The sequence below is a fragment of the Castanea sativa genome, chromosome 5 (genome assembly GCF_040712315.1).
Source record: "Castanea sativa cultivar Marrone di Chiusa Pesio chromosome 5, ASM4071231v1".
NCBI classification, from domain to species: Eukaryota; Viridiplantae; Streptophyta; class Magnoliopsida; order Fagales; family Fagaceae; genus Castanea; species Castanea sativa.
In genome coordinates, this window is record NC_134017.1 from 64,941,610 (window position 1) to 64,966,916 (window position 25,307).

Genomic DNA, 25,307 nt, shown 5'->3' on the forward strand with positions numbered 1-25,307 from the left:
GTTTGGGTGGTTGAATGAAATCGGGGTGTGCTCGCCATGGGTTTGGGTTTGCCATCATGGGTGTGCTCGCTTGTTCGTCGTGGGTTTGTTGTGGTCAAGGTGTGGGTTACGATGTGGTGGCGTTAGATTGTGGAGGTTGTGGTGGCAAATAAGGGGTCTATGGTGGTTTTTTTTTTTTTGTTGGGGTTTTTGGTGGTGATATGTGGTTGGTGGTGTGGGTGATTGTGGTGGTTGTTTTGGTTGTTGGTGGTGGTTTCAGTTTTGATTGGTGGTGGTGTGGGTTTGTGGATGATGAAAAGAGATAGAGAGAAAAGAGATACGGGAGAGGAGAGAGAGAGAGAGGGTAGTTCTATATTTATTTTATTAGGAAATTTATATTATTTTACTATGATGTATGTAAAAATGAAAACTGGGATTTTGGGAGAGTTGTAAAATGATATAAAAAAAATAGATAAAATAAGTTTTTAGGGTGTAAAATAGAACTTTTTTAACATCTCAGATGCTAATGCTCTTAGAATAATACTTTGGCACTTGGCAATACATGCACACTCACAGAAATCCCTATGGGTATTTTTTTTTTTTTTTGCTTTTGACGATGAACTCATTACTAACAAAGTTCTATAACAATTATGTTATAATAATATATACAGAACATTCTCCAAAACCATCTATTATAAAAACATTACAATATTATCCATGCATTGCACAGATAACTTACTAGTTTTCTCTAATAACAAGATTAATCTACATTTTGATTTTGAATATCTAAATTTGTGTGTGCGTTACCAATTATATGCAACATGAATAAAAATTGAGAAAAGTCACACAACTATGAGCTAACAAGCGAGTGTGTAAGTTGTGACTGCAATCTGGATTGAATGCGATTCTTAAAATGACCCTTCTGTTTTAATCTGTTATATCGTTTAAGCAAATCCAGATTCCAAACCTCTTTCTAGCATTTTAAATCAAACAATTAATGATCCGATCGGTTCTGTTGCCACTAACAAACAACACCTGACAGATTAAAATAATAATAATGATAATAATTATAGAAAAAAAAAATCAAAAGACATTATGACTAACAAACAAACAAAATTCAAAGTGTCACGTTGACAATTTTTGAGTACTCATTCCACAATATTTGGGTTCGTTTAGATGAATTCTCCAATGTCATTTAGATAAATCTATAGCCATAACTTCCAATACATCATTGGCATATGTAGCAAACAAACCAGATCAACAAATTGGCTGAAATGCCAAGACAATTTTATTAGAAAAGCTGTATGTATGTTTCAACTGTACACATAATCATAGACACATCATGAAATTTGTAATTGACCTTTACAATATTCTGCTTGCTGGTTCCACTAGAGCCTTTTTGCTTGATGTCATGTAAGGCAGAGAAGTTATATTAAAAGTAGTACCCAAAAAGAAAAAGATATACTGTTAACTACAAGAAGAAAATCTCTTACAGCTCTACTAGCCCTCTACTTGTGCACAAGATACTGCTTTAATGGAGATGTACATATCTGAAAAGGTATGAAAGGTCTAAAAAATCATTGAGATGATCCACCACCATTGTTATAGATTTATAAGACTACTTAATAGCTCAGCCTTGGATAATAAAATAGTGGGAATGACCACATTAATTTTCTGATGTGAAAACCTTAGGAATTGCAGTTTTGTAACCATTTTGATTTATAGGCCTCTGCCCTTTTAGGATCAATGATCTCTAAAGCAGCAATGACACACTTGTGGTACGAGAAATCTTCAGTTGTCCCGTCATTTCGTTCCACTTCAAAGCAGCGTGTATTCTGATACTTAGGGTGACAAACAACCTGTAAAAGATGGAAGGGAAAGAACCATTATGAAGCTGTCCAAGGAAAAAATCCTACATAATCAAATCATATATTATGGATATTAATAGTGATCCTTTGATTAGCAAGTAGTTTAGGCACAAATAAACCATATTTTCAATCTTAAATGATATGCAACTGAGCTGTATTAATTTCTATACAAAATTACAGTTTAGCAGGAAATTGATGGTTTTTTTCAAATACAATTCAAATGGTTCAGGCTTTCTATTTTTCCTTTTTTAACTAACAAATTGTAGAAAACACTAATTTGGGTTCTATAATTCTGTTCAAACATATGAAAGAAGCATTGTCATTATGATAGCAATGAACTTTTCTAACATGGAAAAATTGGAATTTCTTGGGTTTTCCATTTTTTTTTTTTGGGTGGGGGGTGGGGGTGGATATGAAATAGGATCTTACTAACAAGCCACTGCAATGTATAATAATGAAGAAAAAAAAAACTTTCCTAGTTATTTTCCATGAAAATGGTCCCCCTTTACAATTGATCAAACTGCAAATAATTGTATATGTAAACCAAGACAAGTCATCATTGAAATTATTTATGGAATATGAATAACAAAATATAAGTAGGCATATATTATATATATGTGTGTGTGTGTTTAGAAAATTTTGACCAGCATATTACAATTTTTCCATAATAAGAAACCCTTATAATAAAAACTTTGTAACTCAAAATTCTTAGATCATGTCAGTTACAAGACTGATTCCATACTTTTATATCTATGCACTGTGCACAATGAAAATAAGGTTTTTTTTTTTTTTTTGAGAATACTAAATATTTTTAACACACACATAGGAGTGGTGTATATCCAAAATGGCCTAACAATGAAAATAAGTTGAAAAGCAAAATAAGTGTACTCTTCACATAGCTAAGCACAAGTTCCTAGCAGAGTATTGCCTTTAATTGTTTTACAAAACATAATCAATCATCATGCACTAATGTTTATTGTATAACTTGAACACTCAACACTATTGAAAAATATATGATATTTACCTGTAATAATTTTTCATACTAACAGATAAACAAACATAATTTTTTTTCTTATTCTTCTTATAGATAAATGCAGTTAACATTAGGGGTGTTTACCAAACTGCAAAAACCACACAAATCGCACCAAAATTGCCTGCAAAATGGCTTAACCGCACCGAAACAGTGCATTGGCGCACTGCACCTATTACTTGCGGTTTTGGTGCAGTTTTATAATAAGAAAACCACACAAACCACATTGTACCGCATCCTCACTATATATTAATATATTTACTTATTTTTAATATTAAATATATTATTAAAAGTTTAATAACCATAGTTTAAAAAAAAAAATTAATAACCCTAGTAAGTGTTAATTAGGAAAGTTAGCTTAATATAAAGAAAAACTAACTCAATAGTTTAAAACTTGACCCAAAATAAAGGGAAAAATCAGTTTTGAACGGGTAGAAAAACCCAAAATTTGAAAAATATACCAGCTTCGAATCCCATCTTATAGGACGCACCGCACATGTGATTGCAAAAATGAGGTACAGTATAGTTATAGTTTTGGCTAAACTCTAAACCGCACTGTACTGCACATGTGACTATAAAAATGAGGTATGGTGCGGTTATAATTTTAAATAAACTGCACTGTAATGCACGGTGCTAAAAATGACCAAAAATCGCCCCGCACCACACCACGAATACCCCTAGTTAACACACTACCATGCCTAATTCTCCACCCCTTATCTATAGGAGGAGGAGATGCCATTTATCCAAGGACCAACTTTCAAAAGAAGCAATTAATAATCCAATCATAAGGTTTAAAACCAACTTATTTCCTTTTTCTTCCTCATAAAATTTTATATACCTTTATGGCATGTACGTCTTTAGCTCCAATTCCAAACTTTTCTTCTCTTCGAGGATGAAAATATAAGGCCGTCATCAAAATTGACTTGTCTTGATCATTTACCATTTGATTAATTGGATACCTACAACCAAAAAAAGTTTAATTATTTAAGGAACTCCCACCCATTTTAATGAAAAAAAAAAATTATATAAACACACAAAACTTAAGCTATGAAGATAAGGAGCACTACAAAAATGAGAGTAAGCATGTCAATCATTTAAAGAAGTAATCATATTAATGATGAAAAGCAAAGCACTAAAAATCATATAATTTATAATTAAAATCAGGTGTGACCCTTACACATGCAAGACAGGTAGACCTATACGTGCGCATATTAACATTTAAATAGAAAACTCGCTACTACAATATCTGATAATGCCACCAATATCTAAGATAATCAGTCAAATTTCAAATAGAGAACTTCTTGGGGGTGGTGTAGCACTTTTATTTTTGGAGGGTAAGCTATGTACCTACTGAGCCTCCACCTTCTATATCCAAGGTGAGAGGTGCTATTTTGAGGTAAGCTCATTGGAGTTTAGCATATTCTTAGTCACCCAAATAATAATAAATTTTTTTTTTTAAATTTTCTATAGGAAAAGGCGGTAATCATATACAAATTAATTGTGCGACAGCAGAATGTGGTTCAACTTGCGTGTTGGCAAGGAAAGTTTGATCTTTATATTTGAGATTATTGTATGATTCAATTACTTCCTTAAGCAGTGTCCATTCTTAGTCCTTTTCTTGATAATTTAGTTCTAAATTTCAGAATCCAGTGCTTTATGAGTAGTTTTAATAAACTCCCTGCATATATTTGAACATTCTCTTGTTTCTAATAAATTTATTCTTACTTAAATATATATATATATATATATATATGTATATATATATATATAATGGGTAATTAAAAAAAACACTATTGAACTATTTTCCAACAACACAAAAGAGGGAACATTTGAAAGAAATGCATGACTATTACTGGACTTATTAATCATTAGAATATATAATTAGTTTGTAATGTGGTTTAATAAAGAAGTTGTTCTTTAAAATTTGTTTAAGATAATTTATTCTCTTTAAAATTTTTTAAATAAAAGTAAATTCCATTTCTTTTTTTCTATAAATATATCATTTTATTATTTTGAGTCCAAAACTGAGAAAGAAAACCTATAAAAAAAAAAAAAATCAATTTAAGACCCAATTAGTCCGAAATGGACTGGATACATCAAAGTGGACCGAAATAGATCAAATTGGACCAAATGAGAAAGAGTTGAACCGAAATAGGCTGAATGGACCAAAATGGAAGAATGGACCATAATTGACTGAATTCGACGGAAGTGAACTAAATGGACCGGAGAGGATAGAAATGGACTAATGTGGACCGAAATTGACCAAAATGTTGATGTTATTTAAAATGAGCGTAACAACAATAAATGCTACACTTTCGCTTTTAAATATTATATAGATTTGTAAGACTTATATGTACTATGTAGAAAGTTTGTACTAACTACAATATCACTAAAAGTAAGTAGGAATTTGTTTATTATGTTGCTAATGTGATACTAATCAATCATATTGTTACTTTGTAAATTTTTTAGTTAGTAAACAATATCATTTAAATGTTCTTTTTCACTATTAAAAAAATTAAATGAAAATATTCAAAGATGCATAATTTAAAAGATCTTATTGTTTGATTAATATTAATTTGCAAAAAGAAAATCTTAAAATACTTCACGTACTAATAGATTTGGACAAAATAAATAAATTAAATCATTTAATGATTTATCAAATAGATATTGATTATATAGATAGATATAGACGTAGATATTTGCTAATGCTTTTTGCTGAGGGTAAGAACTAAGAACTAGTCCCAAAGAATGTCAGGTACTTGAATCATTATATAAAAATCAGTAATGCCATATAAATATGATTTTTCTACATGGTTATGCTATAACTTGAAAAGAAAGAAACAATATTCTTGTTTAGAGTCCCATAGAGCAAGGAAAGAATGAATAATGATGAGTGAGAAATTAGTACAACAAAGATGACTTAAATATTTATAAGAAACCAACTAGAGTAACATGACCGAATACAATGCAATGGACATTATTAAAAGAGAGGAGAATCATTGGAGGTATTGACTTACTTGTGCAATATCTGCTTCAACGCATGGGACAGATTCATAATATCATTTGGTGTCCAAACCCTTTTTAATACAGAATTATTTTTGCTTTCTAACTTCTTAAGGCTTTCCATTGCAAGACCGCCATACTTGTAGACAAGCTGAGCACCAGAATTATCGGACATACTGTTGCATTCATGTGTTTCAGTATTTAAATTCTGCTTATCAGAAATAGTTTGCCTAACCATCAGGCTATTAAAATCTACAGGCTTCTCAAGCTCAGGCATCTGAGGAACAATAGTCGGGATTGAAATAAATTAGATCATTGAAAGAAAAAAGAAAAATCCAGCTATGAAAAAAATATTTTTTAATGGAAAGACGTAGTGAAAATTTAAATTTTCATAGAGCTTGCTCATGAGTAAATTAAAAAAAAAAACTCCTAACAAACTACATTCCATAAAGTTGGTTGAGTATCATTCTGTATATTTGCATATTAAACAAGACTCTGACCAATTTAAGGACAAGGATAAGACAGAAAAATGAAAACTGACAGACATGGATGCTTAGTGAAGTATGTTCTCTCTAGGGACTACTGCTCACATCTCAAAGAACCTTAAAGACAATAATTCAGTTTCATTTTAACACAAGTGTTAATAAAATAAATATTCAACAACTTTTCAAATTTCAAGTTCAGCAGATCTCAACAAAGCTTATTAATGCACCAGTCAGAGCTTCGTTAAATATCCTTTAGAAAGAATTTAATAGGGTGGATGACTTCCATAATAATCTTTTAGCATCCTAAAAAAACAATGCACAAAAGAAAAGGGAAGGGAAAAAAGGAAGACAAACCTATTATCACAACAATGGGGTCTTTATACATTCATATGTTAAGCATATAGTCTTAGGCTGCATTTGAATGGATTTGGATGGATCTTTGAAATTTCAAGACTTTTGCATTATTGGGAGACAATTTACCAAAAGCCTTGTAGCTCCCTGCCCCACTTGTTCTAAAAATTATCAAAAGCATTATAGGGAGACAACATCCACAACTAGATTCCTAATAGTATAATTTATGCCTTGAAAATTTTCTATTCCTAAACTTAGATGAAGGATTATAAAGGAGGGATCCTTTTTTGAGAAAGTATAAAGGAGGGATCCAAATAAACATTTCTTAACTAAAACTTAGCCAAATCCCCTGCATAAATCCCTTCTTGTGCTTGCTCAGAATTGAGCTATTTTATTTAAACCCCTGAATTGGTGAAGTTACTGAAGACATTTTATCCGCAAGAACAATAGCTACCTTCCCAGAATATAGGATGTCAAAGTGGCCACCAGTCCCTGTAGAAGGCACATTTCCCCATGCCAATGCATCGAGATTTCCTTTAAGATTATCCACAACTCCAGCCTTAGCAGCATTAAGAAAGCAAGCACCAGGGTTCTGCACAAAAAAACAGAAGACAGACAGGATTACATGCCTACAAATAATTTTCATTAAAAGAATCACTGCAATACCAAAATAAAGAAAAACAACTTTGAGAACTAACAGAAAAGCACGCTTGCATGAAGGGTGATGAGACAGATGCATGTTCTCTTTGTCGAGCAATGCCTCTTGCATTCAAGCCAACAAACTCTCCTGTAGCGGATAGACTATCAGCAACAAGAACCAAATGTTGAGGATGTATGGACTTTCCAACATCAGATATTGCAACTTCTAAACTCTGCACATGAAAAGACATAGCAGTAGATAAGAGTAAGCATCAGTTACCTTGAAATTTGAAATGCAAATCCACTCCCCTCCCCCTAGAAACCAAAGAAAAAAACAAATCTTAGGCAACAGAATACACCTTAAGAAAATATTTCCATCCAGCTTCTATTCCAAAGGCCAAAACAATATCATGAACATTATCTGGATGACTGCGAGACCAATCGATCAAATCTGTCACTTGGACACAATCATTCGAAATTAAACTCTCAAGATCTGTTGTATCACAGCCTGCTGACATAGCAACTCTCAAGTAGAGTTCACCAAAAGAACCATGATGACGTCTTGATACTTTAGGTTGATCATTCCATAAAATATCCACCTTCTTTATCTCAGGGAATCCTAAAGAAAATTCAAGAAATGTGAAAATGAGTATAAATAAATACAAAACAAGCATGAATGACATATTCAGCAAACAATAAATAGAACATGCACAAGTCTATATCTTGAAATGGAATGGCTTAGTAAAAATATAGAGATGCTTTAGAGCACTACCAACCTTTAACAACTGTTTGAAGAATGAAAGGTATGAAGGAGTCTCTAACTGAATCCAATGCTAAAGGAGTCTTGTAAATTTCAGGTATTGCGACAGTGATGCAAAGTGCATCATTGTCTTCCTTCTGTGTCTCAACTACAGAACAATCGCTGCCATTTAATCAAGTCAAAAGGGAATATTATAATATTAAACCAAGGTACTTTTGTAAATCATGGTCATACTTTCATTTTGGTATTAAAGCATGAGTAACATATCAAAGGTTAAAAAAATAGTCTTTTCCAAAAGAGACAAAAAAAAAATCATTATATGCATAGAGAGAGAGAGAGAGAGAGGCAGAGAGAAAAAGAGAGATAAAAGGAGCACAGACTTTTGCATTAAAAAACTATGAATGGAGATTTTATTTATTTCATTTTTTACCTTATTCATAAGATACACTCACCCAATGGCTTGCAAACCCACAATCTTACCCTCCACCCGCACTTGTGAGAGAGGGAAGTGCCATTTGAGTTAGCAATTATTGACTATTCTTTATCTATACTACTATTTAAGGGGGCTTCCCTTATTTGAATTGGACTTTTTTTTGGTTCCAAAATACCCCTACAGCCTAGGTTTAAGTAGGGGCAAAACTTAAGGATAACACTGTAAAAATATATCTTTAACTCTCTCCTAAAACATTTCCTACAAAGTAGGATCACTTTTATACTAATCCATTTCTTTAAAGCAACTATACGCTTACTTTAAAAAAAAAAATATAATAAGTAAAAAAAAATCATCCTCACTTTTATCTTCCTATCAAATTATTAGCCTTTACCAAAAAAATGGAAGAGTCTCTAAGAATGGGCCTGAGCGCGTGCTTAAAGGCTAGTTTACAATAAACTTTGTTTGAATTTGAAACAAATTATGAGATTAATTGATGAGAAAACTAATTGAATCATGGACTTAAAAGGGGTGGGGGGCGGGGCATGTGGCACAACAGATGCAACCACAATTTGGAGACCTAACTTTATGTTTATCTAGATTTCCAAACCTTAACAAATCATAATATGCTGAAAACAGAATGGACTGTACTAAGTGTGTATTACAAATAAACTTTGGAGTAACAGTCAAAATGGATATTGTAAGAGCATAGGATCAAAATTTTCAATTTCAAGCATATATATTGATCTAACAAAGAGAATTATTCAATGAGACTGCTACAGCTTCATTCCATGACTGAGTACTACATTTGGGATGCATGAGTCAATTCAAGTTAATACGACTATCCTCTAGGCATGTTGTTTAAAGATCCTTTCTGCCAGCATCTATAGTTGGCACATTAATATTATATTCAGCCTAGTTATTACCATATGCTTTACATGTAAAAATGTCGACTATGCAGCATATAGTTAAAAAAATTAAAAAAAAAAAAAAAACTGACTTTACACTGTTCAAATTGATAATATAATTTTTTGTAAGCATACATATAAACAATAAACATAGGATCATTCATATGCAATTTCAGGTTATTATTGTTTAATTGAATAGTTGCATGAGTAATTACCAGTCAACACAAATAAATAGTGTAGAGTTAGAATAAAATTTTTATGTAATTTCCTGTATATTTATATCATTTACTTTTTCTAAAACATTACAAGGGAAAAGTACGCAAAAACCCCCTGTGCTTTATCCTTTAAACATGGAACTCCCTAAAGTTTTGAATATAACAATTACCCTTTTTTATATCATTTTATGTGTAAAACATTAAACATTTGTAACAATAAACTGAGTTGCTCATGTGACAATACTACATGTGGGTTTTGTGTTACACTCCAAAACCCTAGGGAGTTACACAATTAAGGTTTATACATAAAACAATACTACAAGGGGGTTAAGTGTTACCTTCGAAAGTTTAGGGGGTTTTCATATTCTACCAATAAACCATAGGGGGGTTTTCTGAAATTTTCCAGTGCCAAAATGCAAAAAACACCAAGAGGGTTTGGGTCAATTGCAAACTGACCCCTTAGGAATTCAATATTTCCATCTAACTCTCTAAGGTTTTAATATATGTGAAACTGATCCCTAATCTATGTTAAAATTCCCTCTGTTTAAGTGATGATTACATGTGACCAGGTTTATTACAAAATTTTCATTTGATATAAAATTTACTAAAACTAATATAATTTTTTTTAAAACAATAAAATAATTTTGAAAAATAAAATTTAACAAAAAAAAAATATATATATATATATATATAAATTTTTTTCTTCAAAAAAGAAAAATGAATTAATGTTGCATTAAGATTAATTAATTTGTGCCTTTAGGTTTGAATTTATCATTTTAAGGGAATTAATTTTTTTTGAATTTTTTTATATCTTTTGTATTTTTTTCAAAAATTTAATTTATTAAATTTTAACTTGTTTTTTTGAAATTTTTTTTTTATTGCAGGTAACCACTTTCCATCACTAGAATTGACGAAATTTTAACATAGGGGTTAATTTCACAAATATGAAAACCTCAAGGATTTACAATGAAGAATTGAAACCCCAAGGTATGTTTTTGAATTTTTGACATTTTTCCAAATTATAAATATTGAATACACCTGATATATAATAGGTGAAATTTAACTACAACAATTTAACGAGCTAGATGCTCAGTTTTGATTTAGCTTTTCTTCTTTAGGTAAAATGTAGATTCATCTATATCTATATTGTATCTAAAAGCTTAAGTGTAGAATTTATTATTGCTACACTCCAGTTGAGCCACATTAGCGTGTACGCCATTATCTTTTTTCTTTCCAATTTTCCTATAATTGATTTTAACATTTATTTTTTTAATATTTACACTTCTCCAACCTTTCTCCCTCTATTACCTTTTCATTTCTCCACTAATTCTCTAACCTTTATCACTCCCTTTCCTTTTCATCTCCCCACTACCCTTTACATTAATATCATTCTTCTTCTTTCCCTTCATCTTCTTTTATTTTTATCTCTTCTTATTCACACTTTCTTACTATAAATTTATCATTATCTCTTCTATTCTATGCATAGTTTTCCCACACAAAAAAAAAAAGTTCTCTCTCTCTCTCTCTCTCACTCCCTCAATTTTTTGGTGGATTTAAAAAAAAAAAAATTTCTTGCATCTCTGCTTTACGTTGCTAATTTTTTTATATTCTTTAAAACTTTACTATGGGTAGACGAAGTGCCCTTAATAGTTGTATTAGAAGTACTTTATAATGCCACTTATTTATAGAAAGGCAAAGGTTAGCCAAACGAAAATAATCGAATGGCTAACAAATTTTAGCTTTTGCAATTTTATTTTAACTAGTCGCTAACTTGTGCTATACACGAGAACCTACCTATTTGTGAGGTAGACTAAAATAATTTTATAAGATTATTTGTTATAAATAAAATTTTAGTTGAAGTAGAATTTTTAAGCTCTTAAAACATATATCTAATAGAGTTTTATTTAAACTAAACGATTGTAACACTTGATAAGATAATTACACCTTGAAGAAAATAATAAATATATAAGATATAGAACCTAAAATAAAAAATCTAAAATAAAAAGAAAAAGAAAATAGTGGTACTGTGGAAAATTGTGAGAGTTGCAGAGGTTTCAATTTTTACACACACACATATATATATTAGTTGAAGTAGAATTTTCAAACTCTAAAAACATATATTTAATAGAGTTTTACTTAAATTAAACTATTATAACACTTGATAAGATAATTAGACGTTGAAGAAAATAATAAATATATAAGATATAAAACTTAAAATAAAAAATTCAAGTGGTGATGTGGAAATTTGTGAGAACTTCAGAGGTTTCAGTTATATATATAAAATTTTATAACAATGCATAGAAATTTAATTCTTAGATATTGCTAATAATTGTTTATCTGATAATATGTTTTGGGTGGATGAAATTACAATTTCTACAAAGAAAATAACCATAATATATTATCAACAACAAATTGTTTTACTAATTGGTACAATTAATCATTGTTAAATTTTATTAATTTTTTTAGTTACATTTTTCGGTGTTTTGGATTGTAAGAAGAAAAAATAAGGTTTGAGGAAGTTTATTTAAAACTAAAAGAAAAATTTCCAAATTTTATATTCTTTTTAATAATTCAAAAAAATGTTATAAATAACTTTTATTAAAAAATGAATATTTTTGTTAACTTGCCTTTTGAATTTTTGAGAAAAATTGTATTATTTTCATTTTGGTACGAAAAAATTTATATTCATGATTTATGATTGCTCTTATAATAAATAAAAATATGATTACGAAATACATTACTCATTATTAAATTAGTTTAAATTGTAAAAAAAAAAATTAATAAAACCACCATAAAAATAATTATTACGTGCAACGCGCGGGTTCGCTGCTAGTTTTCGTATTATTTCAACAGCTCAAAAAATTTAGGCAGTAGTAGAATGATAACTAATAGCATCCAAGCTTTTCATTTTATTTAGACATTAATTGTTTTTCTGTAAAAAGAAGTCCACTTCATACTAAAAAATTAGTGAAAACACCAGAAACATAGGAAGAATCTACCAGAAAATGAACATGAAAAAAGAAATCCCCAATAATATTTTAATCAAACAGGAGAAGCTTACTCGCTCAATATTTGCAAGTTGGGAAGATTTCGTTCTGATTCCGTTTCCGTTTCCGAAGAATTACACCTCTTGTGAAGGGAACTCATGATTGAATGTACTGTTAGTCCCCTTCTCTTCACAATTTCCTGAAAGTACATATATTTATACCTGATATCTGGGACTCGCATAAATGTAGAAAAGATATGGATTGCAAGATTGTAATACCTTGCATAAATAAAAATGACAAACCCAAGGACTGAAATGTGTCTCGCTACAAGTCTGTGGAGAAAAGCTAATACACACAGAATCACATTAATTTATATCAGATGAAACTATGTAGTCATCATTGTTAATATTAAACATGAAACAAGAGAGAAAAAGAAGCTAACGTTATCATGACAGTAGACACAATGTCTGAAAATATTAGTCTCTCCAAATGATTCTTCACCTCCAAGGCTCCATACTCAAAACCGTGCGTCCGTCTTCCAAGTTTCCCAGAAAAAAATATTGACCAAGTAGTGTCAGAATTATGTTTTCTTGAACCACATTCCAGTATATTCTGCACAATTAACCCAGATCACAAAAGTTCTGTCAAGAATTATTGTGACATAATTATAAATACATTTAATCAACTAGAACATCACCCAATGATAAGTCCAAAAATGCAAAACTACATAAAAATCTAAAAATGCATACAGATTAGTTAGGAACCAATGTAATGAATGTCAATGGACAGGACATGCCCTACTTCAACACAAAAGAAGGAAACAACAATCTACTGGACCACTAGCTATATAGACCACTAACCAAGTCATGTAATATTTGGATAACTACCATACATGAAACATCAACAGGAACAGTATTTTTTAGGTGATTAGACCACCTGATCAAATGTGATAAGCAGATTTGAATTTCTTAATTAGTTGTAATACATTATTTAAATTTCTTAATTACATTAAGAAACTCAAGGAGTGAACCTTTTAAGGGCATAAGTTCATGTGCTTCCATTGTATTTAAATTAATCTCTTGATATTAATGGCCTCCTGCATTTAGGCATGTGTTTACTAGCAGGGAAAAAATCCTTGTGTTTTCTATTCACTTTGGAAAACTGAATTATAAAAGGCTTCACTTCTTCAAATTTGGTGTTTTATTTTACAATTAATAAGATAATCTTAAGCCTTAAAACATGAAATTCAACAATGGATACAGTCACTTGACCATCTACCCCTTACAGATACCAGTATGTTCATTGAAATAAACATATGCAACTGCAAATTGGACTATGCAACCAAGTTCATATCCTCAAGTATTTCAGGTTAGACTGAATTTGGCACCCTAGCTACTACATGTCAAATTTAAAAATTTTTAAAGCTATACAATCAACAAACAATCTCCTACATGATTAAGATGACACTAATAAAGTTGATACAATATGAGCTTCATTCCCCTTTTGCCACACATTTATGGGCAGATTTATATAACAGGAGAGCTCAAATCTAAATGAATATGTAAGACACATACATGGAAACTAAATAAAGGCACACTGAACAAAAAAATAAGTATTATAATGTTAGTTGAAACAAGCATTAAAAATTCCAAATCCTCATAGACTAGGCAACAAAAACTAATTAGATAATTTTCAAGATGTAACTTTTGTATAATATCTTACCCTTAAAAAAAAACACAATCAATCTCTCTCTCTCTCTCTCTCCACATGAAGCTCCGGATTAATTTTCTTATTACATATATCATATATAAGTTCTCAGATACATTGCTCTCCCTTTCCAAGTCTAACTTTCAAAATCCAATAAATACTAATTCTGGGTATTCCATTCCAATTTAACTAAGAATTTTTTCCTAGAAATCAAATTGTCAAGATCTTAATTACACGACTAAGAAGTACAATCCATTGCCATCCATGTCTTAGTCAAGAGAATATCCTTGTCTTCAGTCTAACATTGGCCATAGATTCAAACAACTCCAATCTAACCTTTGGAGAATCGAGAATACTTATGAAAAATTGTCAAATAAGAAAGTTGGAGCATCATAAGACATTAAAGATGGTTGGAACACATGTTCAGGTGAACTGCTTCTCTGAGGGGAGGGGATTCTCTTTTATTAAAAGTAGATTCAGTCAATTGAATGTTGATTGGAGTGTAATTTTATAGAATTAATTTAGCATGACTCTGCAATTATTCAACATCAACAATTGACAGAGCCAAATACCCTCAGATATTCCCCCCCAAAAAAAGAAGAATAAAAAACCATATGTTAACCCTTGCACAAGAGCAGGAAGAGTACCTTTAGATTCAGCAATGGAGAAGTTTGAAGTAGACTAATTGGTTGATCCAAAGCACTATATGCCACTTCTGAAATGGCAGCAGCAGACCATGAACCCACAGGCTGGCCACCAATGGCATCATCATCATCAACACTCTCACTAAATAAGTCATGGGTGCTGCTATTTGGATTAGATTTGTCCTTATTAATATTATAAGAGAACTGAATAAGATGATTCCCATATGCATTTCTAACTGTTCCATCATATGCAGTATACAAATCACGCATTAAGAACATAAGCCTTCGGTTCAAAGTCCCAGGGAGATCTGCATTGGCACTGAAAGAACTATCTCGACTTGCTACTGAATGAACAAAACATTCGAAAGGATTCAAGCCCGCCAGGAAGGAATTTTCAACCACAGCATACGGGATGTAAGATCCAGCATGTTCAGAAGAATTTTCAACCTTCTGGACTGAATCATGTGCCTTTCGATTATTCCAGGAAGCACATGAAAGTTGGTGGGGGATTCTAAATGATAGCGGAACCATTGAATGTTGCAAGCCAAGACACATGCTATGCTGAACCAATTTCAGCAAATTACCCTTGCTTCCAGCCTTAAACATAACCAGAAATGAGTTATCCTTACTAGCATATTTGTAGACTAAAGTTTGAATATCCCGAAACACTTGCTTGAAAGCATCAGCAGAGACTTGACATAGTGCTGCAGATTTTTGCTTCTCATAATAGAAATGCTCCACATCAAGAACCACAGAATTCTCCTCACCACCTTTGGCAAGAAAATCCTGACAAGAATCTATCATCAACAGTTTGAAATTAGAGGTCTGCTCTTCTTCTTTTAAACCAAAATTTATTTCATCCATCATGTTTTTCCGGAAGCGTGAGTTAGAGCATAGGTACAAGTCTGAAAGTGAAACACTCAAGCCCTGTATTGACAACCACTCACAAAGAACTTCCTGAGCAGCATACAAGAAGTCAACTACTTTACCCCGACAATATTTGACAAGACTATGAAAAAGGTTGCTATCATTGTCACATAGCCAAAGCGATCCTTCAGAAGATAAAAGCTCTCCATTACTAACATGAACACCATTTGAAGGAAAAACATAATCAAAACCTGGGGGCAGAAGCATGCTGAATAATTGCTTGCCAGTCCAAACAGAACCACTAAGTGAGGGAGCTTTGACGATTGCAGGCAATGGAAACTGATATGGGCAAAACATTTGCAGCTGCTGCAGTTGAAAAAGGTTCAAGAGAACCCCATCCTCCATGATCAAATGAGCAGCAGTTAAACTATCCTGACTTAGTGAAAGCAGGTTCCTACCATTTTGCCCATCTATTACTTGCCTATCTAAAGCAACAAGCTCACTAAGTTCAACTCTAGCATCAATTGATTGAGAAACATAGCCATGAAGACAGTCACCATCAAAATCCCCGCGAAGAGGAGAACAGCAAAGTGGGTTTATGGAAACAACTGAAGTTATTGGCAGGACCTTGACAGATAAAGCTATAAGGGAGTGTTGATGTATGGATGGAGGCCTATTTATCAACACGATATCTCCATTATTCAGGGGCCTATACATTGTGTCCCCAATTTGAAGTTCATTAATATGATGGACACAAACCAATTCACCTTTTCTGCGAACATAAACCTTTCCCTTCTCAATAAAAGATAGTGTACAGTCAACAATGAACTTATCAAAGTTCCATCTATTCAAACTCTCAGAAATTTGCAATTGCTCTGCAATATGACATGGTATACCAATTTCACTGAGCTTGATATATGGATCGCCAACAACAACCATGCGAAAACAATGATCACTTCGCTTCCCTAGAACAACATCTTTGATCCATCTCAACCCAGAAGAGCTGGAAGGATCTGTACCATTTTTTTGTTGGGCAGAAGCCAAACCATTATTAGATGACTTGCCTGAGCTTAACTGCATATTAGGAATATAAAAATAAGCAAGATGCATAATGGTCCATAAAAAATATGACTCAAAAACTAGAAGAAATCAAGGCCGTGCATCTTGCCTTTGAAAATTTCAGGCAGTCCAGAACACGAGAACCCAACTCATTAGCTGTCCCGGTAAAACCAACCAGTTTCTTGTAGGCCCTGGTCCGGTCATCCTACAACAATTAATCAGAACCAATGCAAGAGAACATTAACCAGAAATCTTGCAAGATGATGTGATTTGAAATCCATTTCAAAACAAGGAGAAGAGTGAATGAGAGAATTCTTACAAAGAATAATTGCTGTGGAAGTGTATGTGTAATTTCACACACACGATGATAATTCGGTGTCACAGGAAAACAGTTTAGGAAAAGTGAATCTGTCCTCGAAACAAACTTTTTGATGAACTTCAGATCTACAGATTTCAACAAATAATGAACCTGAAAACCAAAAATAAGGAATCATAATAAAGGGGGCATCATAGACCTTTCGGGTTGGCATAGGAACAGTATGCCTAATTGTGACAGCAATTAGAACAAAACCAAATCAAACAATTCAGTATATTGTCAGTGAACAGCACAAAGAATGGTTTGTAAAGGCAACAACAATTTGAAAAGATAGTAAAGGTGTTGTGTCAAGGATGGTGTGATATTTATTGATGTCATTTTATGCCTACTCTTCCTAAAATTAAAGAATACAGCAGATTTAAAATCCATTTAGGAAGGCTATGCTACCTGGGCATGAGATAGAACCCTTCTATTTGGTTTCAAATTACTTTCTTCTTGATTATCATCTTTTGGAATAAAGTCCCAAAAATCAGCTGGTAGACTCCTTAAACTTTCTGTCTGAGACTTCTTTGGCAACCTTTCATTTACCTCTACTATAATTGCACTTTTTTTAAAGAGTTCATTAGTGGAAACTTTAAATTTTACTGTTGGATACCACTCTGTTGAATTTCCCTGTTTATTACAAAAGTGACAAACAACAACAAAGGTTTAGTACCAAAATATTAAAATCACACAAGCAAAAAAGGCAAAGAAGATTAATAAGAGTATAGAAAACTTACCACACAATATTTGCAACCCTTAGGTTGATTATGATCAAGTGCTGAATCCCCATCCAGCTACATGCATGATTAGCCAAGCATAAAACACCATCAACTACAAGTATATGACTAGAAAATATCCATTCAACTTAAAATTAAACTAGTCTACATTAAAATCTTCAAAATGGGGTGTATGTTAATTGATAGCATGTATACAAGAAATTTTTGTCCACAACGGTCTGCATAAAATAAAAGAATTTTAGATAGTGCAGTTCATTTAAGCTTTTAGGATATTTAATGAGCTTACTATCAATAAGCTAAAGTATTTTCTTGAGTCACTTTTGAGTGGATGAAAGTGATGGGTCTGAATCTTTTCCTCCCTGTTAGATTCTCCTAACCTTTTGAAGTTTAGATCGTAAGTTATTAGTGGCTTTTGAATATTATTGTTGTACTTGAGTCATACCCTTCTTCTTATCTTTCACAATAAAACATATTACTTCAGAAAAAAAGGGGTTCCATATCATACAAATGATACAGTTTTATCAGGAGAGTAAAAAAGGGAGATGCATTTTGCAAAAAAAAAGTCAAAACTAGGTTTAACCCAAGACTTTTGGAAAAGATGCTTTCATATTTATATCAGGGCTGATACAGCTACTTTTATCCCAACTAACATTAAGAAACTAACAATGTTTGAGAAATGCATTCAGGATAAATAAGAAATAAATAGGAAAAACTGCATCTCCCTTTAATAATGCATTCAATGCTGTATCATATAATAAATCTAGCAGTAAGCTGGAATACAAAGCATAAGAAAGTTTATTTGAAAAAAAAAAAAAAAACCTACTGTTCAGCTCAAGGAGTGAGGTACCGGACCTTGACCTGAAGTTCTTGCTTGATAGATTTACATCCTGGGCAAATTTTGTTCAAAATCTTTGCAGCTTCGGATAGAAAAAAAGGGTGGACTATGGTGAATGGGAAGTCGATAAACCCAAAATGACCTTAAAAACACAATAACTGTATTACTTTAGAACAATTTCCAGTTGAAGTACAAAGAAAAGGAACTCATCACACAACATAATTTTGATAATAAATGTACATCAAACCTTCACAGTTTTTAGTATCTTTAGCACCACATGTCAAGCATTCATTAGACAGATTTGGGACTCCCAACTTAGGATCAGAGAGGTCACTAACTGCATCAACTGCTAGAACAGATATCTTCTCCTGTTACAATATCACAAAAAGATTCAACGAACAAGGAACAAACACAATACCAGGAATATATATATATATATATATATATATATATATATATTCTAAGACTGTTCTGTTTGATTCCTCAAAGTCCAACCTCCCCACACAATTATCTTAAATCTGGGCTGGTTGATTACAAAACCCAACCCACTGCCATCCCAAATGGGAGATAAGTTACCATTTTTAATTTATTTAGTATTGAAAGCTACTAATTTTCTGGGCATCAAATCATGTTAATGAGTGATGATTCAATCTGCAGACTAGAAGAATGAACGAGAATATTTCTTTAAAAAAAATTAATTCATTAAAATACTTACTGTATCCTTTTTAGACGCAATATTAAAACATATGCCAGTGAGGAGACCAGATGGGAATTGCTGCTCTTCATACAAATCATTGTCCATGGGAGACTTGCTCTTCATACAAGTCATTGTTCATACAACCTATATAGCAAACCAAAATCATTAAAAGAAAGAAGACTGGACACCCTTAAAAAATTCATCAAGTACAGAAATTAATTTGGTAGCAAAGCAATCTGAATAAAAATTGATCTGTATGTAAAGCCTGCTGATTGTAAAATCCAGAAGGCATAACAAGAAACACGCAAAATGCCCCTCTCACTCCTTAACCAACAAAGTTTATGTGCATGGCATGCCCAAGTACTCATGCCCATCAATTAATCTTGGATGCCTCAAGGAAATGTTAAGAAGTAAATTGGAAAATTAATAGGAAACTTAAAATAATTTTGGAGATATTTTTATAAATATTTAAAAGCCAACTTCAATCAAAGCCTGCCAGATTTAGCTGGTAAAGTCTCTTGTGAGTAGAACTACAGGCCTGATTTAAAAGCCTTTCAAAAAGCTTGTACAGCTACTACTTCACTGAATTAATTAGAAAAGAGGGTTAAATTACCGATTGTCCCAAAAGCTTAAGTTATTAGGAAATTGTGAATTTAATCACTTAACCATAAGTCTAATACTCCCCCTCACTTGTGGACCTAAACTTTCCCTTTATAAGTGGAGGCCCAACAAGTGGGAATTTAACTTTTTAAATGAGAGGTAGAGTAAAACCAAGGATTGAACTTAGAATCTCCTGCTTTGATATCATGTTTAATTACCGATTGTCCCAAAAGCTTAAACTATTAGGAAATGGTTAATTTAATCACTTAACCATAAGTCTAACAAAGAGATTTAGGGTGGAGGAAGAAAGCATGCTTGTACATAAACATATTGAAAACTTTTTAAGAAAATCTAAAAAAATCAATGAGACTAATGGTGCATGAAGTAGAGCCCATTTCAAAAACTGTAGAAGTTTACCAATTTTTGTTCATAAGAAACTTGGATGCTTTCTAATTAACGCCCTATTATCCATTTATCTGAATCAAACTGCTTGGGTGTCTTATTCCTCAGCAAGAAAATGTTCAACCATATCATCCTCTATTAACATGAGCTTGATTTATATAGAAACTGAATGCAGAAGCAGAAGATAGCTACCAAAAAACTATTTTAAATATGACAAATGAATTACAGAAGATTCAAATTTCTAAGAGGGAAGGAAATAAATTAAATGTGTAACTTTCAAGTCTTTTAGATATCCAAAGAAAAAACTTTGATTTTAAATTGTTAAATTATGTTGATAAGAGAATCACCATCCTTAAATGTCTAACTTTCAATACATTCAATGAACTATATGATTCACTGTTTAAGTGTATTCAAGTATATGATTTTAGTTAAGGCACCAAGGACTTAAAAACTTCAATTACTCCAAAAAAGACAAAATTAAAAAGAACTTTTTTTTCTTTCTAGGTGTAAATATGTTGTGAACCACATCAGCTAAGAAGTTACAGTTCTGGAATCACATGTACAACAACTAAAGTGGAGAAATATAGATCAAACATGAAAAGTCTCTACTAAAGCATAAAAATAACAGGAAATATGCAAGTCACTGAAAAACTCATTTCATGCATGTCACATGGCCACGTTGCGATGAATGCAGCACCAATGCCATGATCAAATAGGGTATAATGCTCCATCAACAACAGACTTAAATTACATGTCCTTCACTAATTTTGTCAGTATCCCCTATATAATCTTACAAAAATGTAAAAAAAAAAAAAAAAATTACTGCCATAAAAATTAATAAGAGAACAACATACAAATACTCCCGTGATATGGACAATCTAATGTGTTCAACTGAACTCATACATTCGAATTTGCACACAGAAATCAGAGTAACTAATGAAACTCACAATATCAATAAGACAAAAAAGAACTACCATTACCCAGCACCAACAAACAAGTTCCCTCCTAAATTGATCAAAACAGTAACAGACACATCATAAACGGGACTCACTGATTGATCAATAATGAAAAATACATTAACCCTTACTTCTCAAATCATTAAAATATACCTGAAATTATCACTATAACTATAATCAGCAACAAGCAACAAAATAGGTCCTCGCTGTTAATGACTCAAATTTAAACATAAACCATAATCTTCACCCATTGATCACTTGGCTAGCAAACGCATAATTTTATAAAAACAAGTAGCAAACAGAGCACCGATTAGATTATAAGTTCACATATCAAACAAAAACACTGATCATAGCATGACTTACAAGACAAATTTACTGATATCATTAATCAAACTGATCAGTAAAACACAATTTTTAATGCAAATTGTCCAAAGCTCAGTTCTTAAAAGTTCAAACCCTGATCAACATTACATGCAACAAACAGAACACAAAAGCCCCCCATGCACACTGCCCAAAAACAAAAGAAAAGCCTTCAATTTTACGACCCCTAACAAAACCCAGAAACCGCTATCGTAAAAAAGAAATCCCATGATCATAAAAATGAAAAGAACCAACCTCATAACTTCTTATCAAACAGAACATAACAAACATGAAACGTAAGTCATAGAAAAACTAAAACAAACATGAAACAGAGTATCTTACGGGTGGTTGGGTCAGGGGTGTCACTAGTTGGAAGAAACTTGCTTCACTTATTTATTTATTTATTTATTGCTTGGAGAACTAGTGAGCGTTACCTCTACTCCCAAACCACTTTGAGAGTAAGTTTTTTTTTTTTTTCGGCGAAATCGAGCAAGTCCAATAACCGCTAAACCACCGAAGGTGGTAGAAACCTACTCTATCTAAACTATGTTTTTTGAACTCTTATTAATGGAATAGGACTCTTCTTAGTATCATTTATTCTAAGGTACTATTTAAGGGGCTTCGTTTGAGAATTGAGATTGTTGATTAAAATATACTTTTATATTCTAATTTAAATAGACACAAAACCAACTTAGTAAAAATACCTCTCAAACTCCTGCCACATAATATTCCCTACAAAATAGGATAACTTTTCTTGTAATTTTTAAATTCAATCTCATTCTGAACTGCAAATTTATTTTGTCAATAAATTATTATTATTATTTTAACAAATTGTTTAGTAGACCCACTAAGTCACTAACTCCTGTACTCAAGTTGTCATTGGCAGGTGGTTTTTTTTTTTTTTTAATCCCACATTTTAGGTAATGGATATATATAAATTAATTAATTAAAAAAAATACTATCCTTTTTTCTTTTTCTTTTTTATCTTTATCACCATCAAAAAGTTTAAATAACTATCATTTTTTTTTCAGTTTTCAAAATAAAAAGTTTGAATAATTGTCATTTGTTTTTTAGTTGCTATAAACACAAACAATTTTACAAATTTTTTTTATAAAATGTTGATGTGGCATGGCCCACATTAGTTTTTAAAAACAATTATTTTTACTAGCCTCTAAGCACACGCGTGAGACCCTTCTATTTTTTAGGTAAAATTTAATAATTTGTATAAATTATAATTTGGGATTACTGCATTTTTCAATCACAAAAATATCTAGGGGTGTGATGAAAAATTATTTCATCTGCAAATGCATAATACTCATTGATGATGTAAAGAAGATCAGTAGGCTAGATGCTTCGGACTTGAAAGGACCACTTGCTCTCTCTGCGGCCTAAAGAAAAAAGAAAAGCGAATCAAAAGGTGACCGGGGCTACCGGCCAAAAACCCTCCGATGGCAAAGTTAGTTTTTCTTTCTATTATTCTTGAAGTTCCAACTTTTTTGGAGTAAGTTTCACATACCTTTGCTTTGTCAGAATCAGTGTTTATATAGCGTTCCCATGAACGGTTATTAAATACTGGAACCTCCCCTAGATTCGAGGAGGCAAAATGATTAAACGTAACTGCCATAACCGTTTAGGAGTTACATTTCTATTTCACAACGGATATATGACAGTTATGCGTAGGATAAGGGATTATCATGTTATATTTGGAGATTTTCCTAAGTATGATATCCGCGTCCTGGAATTCCTTCGTCGAGTGTGCCTGATAATTCCAATAGCATCCTCGTCCACAAATCTTTATGTGGACGAGTCCCCTCGGGATAAGCTGTGCACATCCCATGGACGAGGGATGGAGCTTCGCCATCATCCTCAGGACGGCCTTGCCCGTTACTCGCGTAACTCCTGGACGGCTGTCGAGGTGGTGACCGTCCAGGGATGGTCAGCGTTTTCGTCCCACATCAGTTGCCCCCTCGTCCAGGAGTTATGCAACGTATCGACAGATTTTAGGACGAGTTCATCCTCCTTTATCTTTTTTATCTTTTATCTTTTTTTTTTTTTTTTTTTTGCACTGCGTGTCGCACATCCATAGGGGGCCAGTCATCTGTTTTTATTCCTTCGAGGCATGCGCCACGTGTCGCCTTTTAGTTGGATCCGTCGTTGCGGTTACCGAGACTTTTCTGCCTATAAATAGTGGTTTCCCTCTCATGCCCCTTTCACTTTTTCAAATTTTCTGCTTTGACACTCTCGTCCATCGCTTCGTCTAAGAATATCCTCAGCGTCCTTAGTGTCCTTCGTCTAGAGCCAGGTAATCTTTCTACACTTCTTTTAGCTTTCCTTTTTAAGTGTTAGGGCGTTTTCAATGGCCTCCTGCTCGTCTAGTGACAGTGTGGTCAAGGCCATAGACGAGTATCACGATGACTCTAGTTATGACACTTCTAGTAATGTCAGTAGTAGTAGTGGTCATACAACTGAGGAATAAACATCTGGTGTTCCTGGAATCCTCGTAGAAATCTTTCAAGAGAGTGTTAGGACGAGGACAGCCTCTGGGGCTGACACTGTGACGAGCTCCTCGCCGTCCTCCCCTTTGGACGAACGGGAAACCATGTATAGTTGTGCTCTAGAGGTTCCTTCTAGGACGGACGAGAGAAGGTTAGATGCCCTTAGGACTTGGTTTCAGATTCCTGAAGATTTAAACCCTAGGTTAGCTGTCCGAGGTGAATGGTGTTGCCAGCCTCATTTTGGGATAGGTGTCTATGAGGCTTATCTGTTAGGGGGGCTTAGACTTCCTTTGAATGCCTTTGCCAGGGAATTACTCACTATGCTGGGCTTGGGAGTGTGTCAGCTTAACCCCAACGCATGGAGACTAATTGTCTCCATGCAAGTCTTATGGATGGAGGTGTTTGACGGGGACCGTCCTATCACCATGGACGAGTTCTTGTACTGCTATAAACCCTCCGAGATAAATCAATCTCGAGGCTTCCATCAGTTCACAGCCAGGGGCAATGACTGTAGACTGATTAAGTCTTTGCCCTCGTCTGACAGAAACTGGAAGACGGAATTTTTCTTCGTCTCTGGTTTCTGGGCGGGGCATCCCGTTGAGGTTGGTAGAGACTCTTTTGCTCCTTATACTGGAGACATAGGGAACCTTCGTCCAGAAGGTATGTTATGCTCTTCATTTTTGTTTTCTTTTTATTATACTCTCTTTGGACGATGGTCTAACCGTTGGACGACCTTCTCTGAGCAAGTTCCACCGAGATCGCGTCCACAGGGCCCGTCTACATTCTGAACGAGACTTTCACTCGTTAGTGACCCTTAAGCGTCTACACAAGTGGGGACTTGGCCCTGAACCGTCCGTCGAGGCTTTAGCACACGAGCTAACTACCCGTAGACATGAGTCCTCCTTTTAAGATGTGTTTTTCATTTTTGTTTTATT

General features: G+C 33.0%; 1 protein-coding gene across 1 annotated transcript; it reads right to left on the reverse strand.

Moving 5' to 3' along the window:
* Nucleotides 1–1,302: 1,302 nt before the first annotated feature.
* On the reverse strand, nt 1,303–22,325 carry LOC142637221 (DNA-directed RNA polymerase IV subunit 1-like). The gene is made up of 19 exons (XM_075811504.1): nt 22,220–22,325; nt 19,578–19,703; nt 19,110–19,230; nt 18,880–19,004; nt 18,028–18,084; nt 17,696–17,920; nt 17,252–17,401; nt 17,042–17,137; nt 15,010–16,947; nt 13,098–13,267; nt 12,934–13,000; nt 12,730–12,854; nt 8,132–8,277; nt 7,715–7,974; nt 7,415–7,588; nt 7,171–7,308; nt 5,895–6,157; nt 3,716–3,836; nt 1,303–1,838 (listed from the first exon to the last, which is right to left on the reverse strand). The coding sequence occupies exons 2-19, from the start codon at nt 19,689–19,691 to the stop codon at nt 1,668–1,670; spliced, it is 4,461 nt and encodes a 1,486-aa protein (XP_075667619.1). The 5' UTR covers nt 19,692–19,703; nt 22,220–22,325; the 3' UTR covers nt 1,303–1,667.
* Between the last annotated feature and the right edge of the window lie 2,982 nt (nt 22,326–25,307).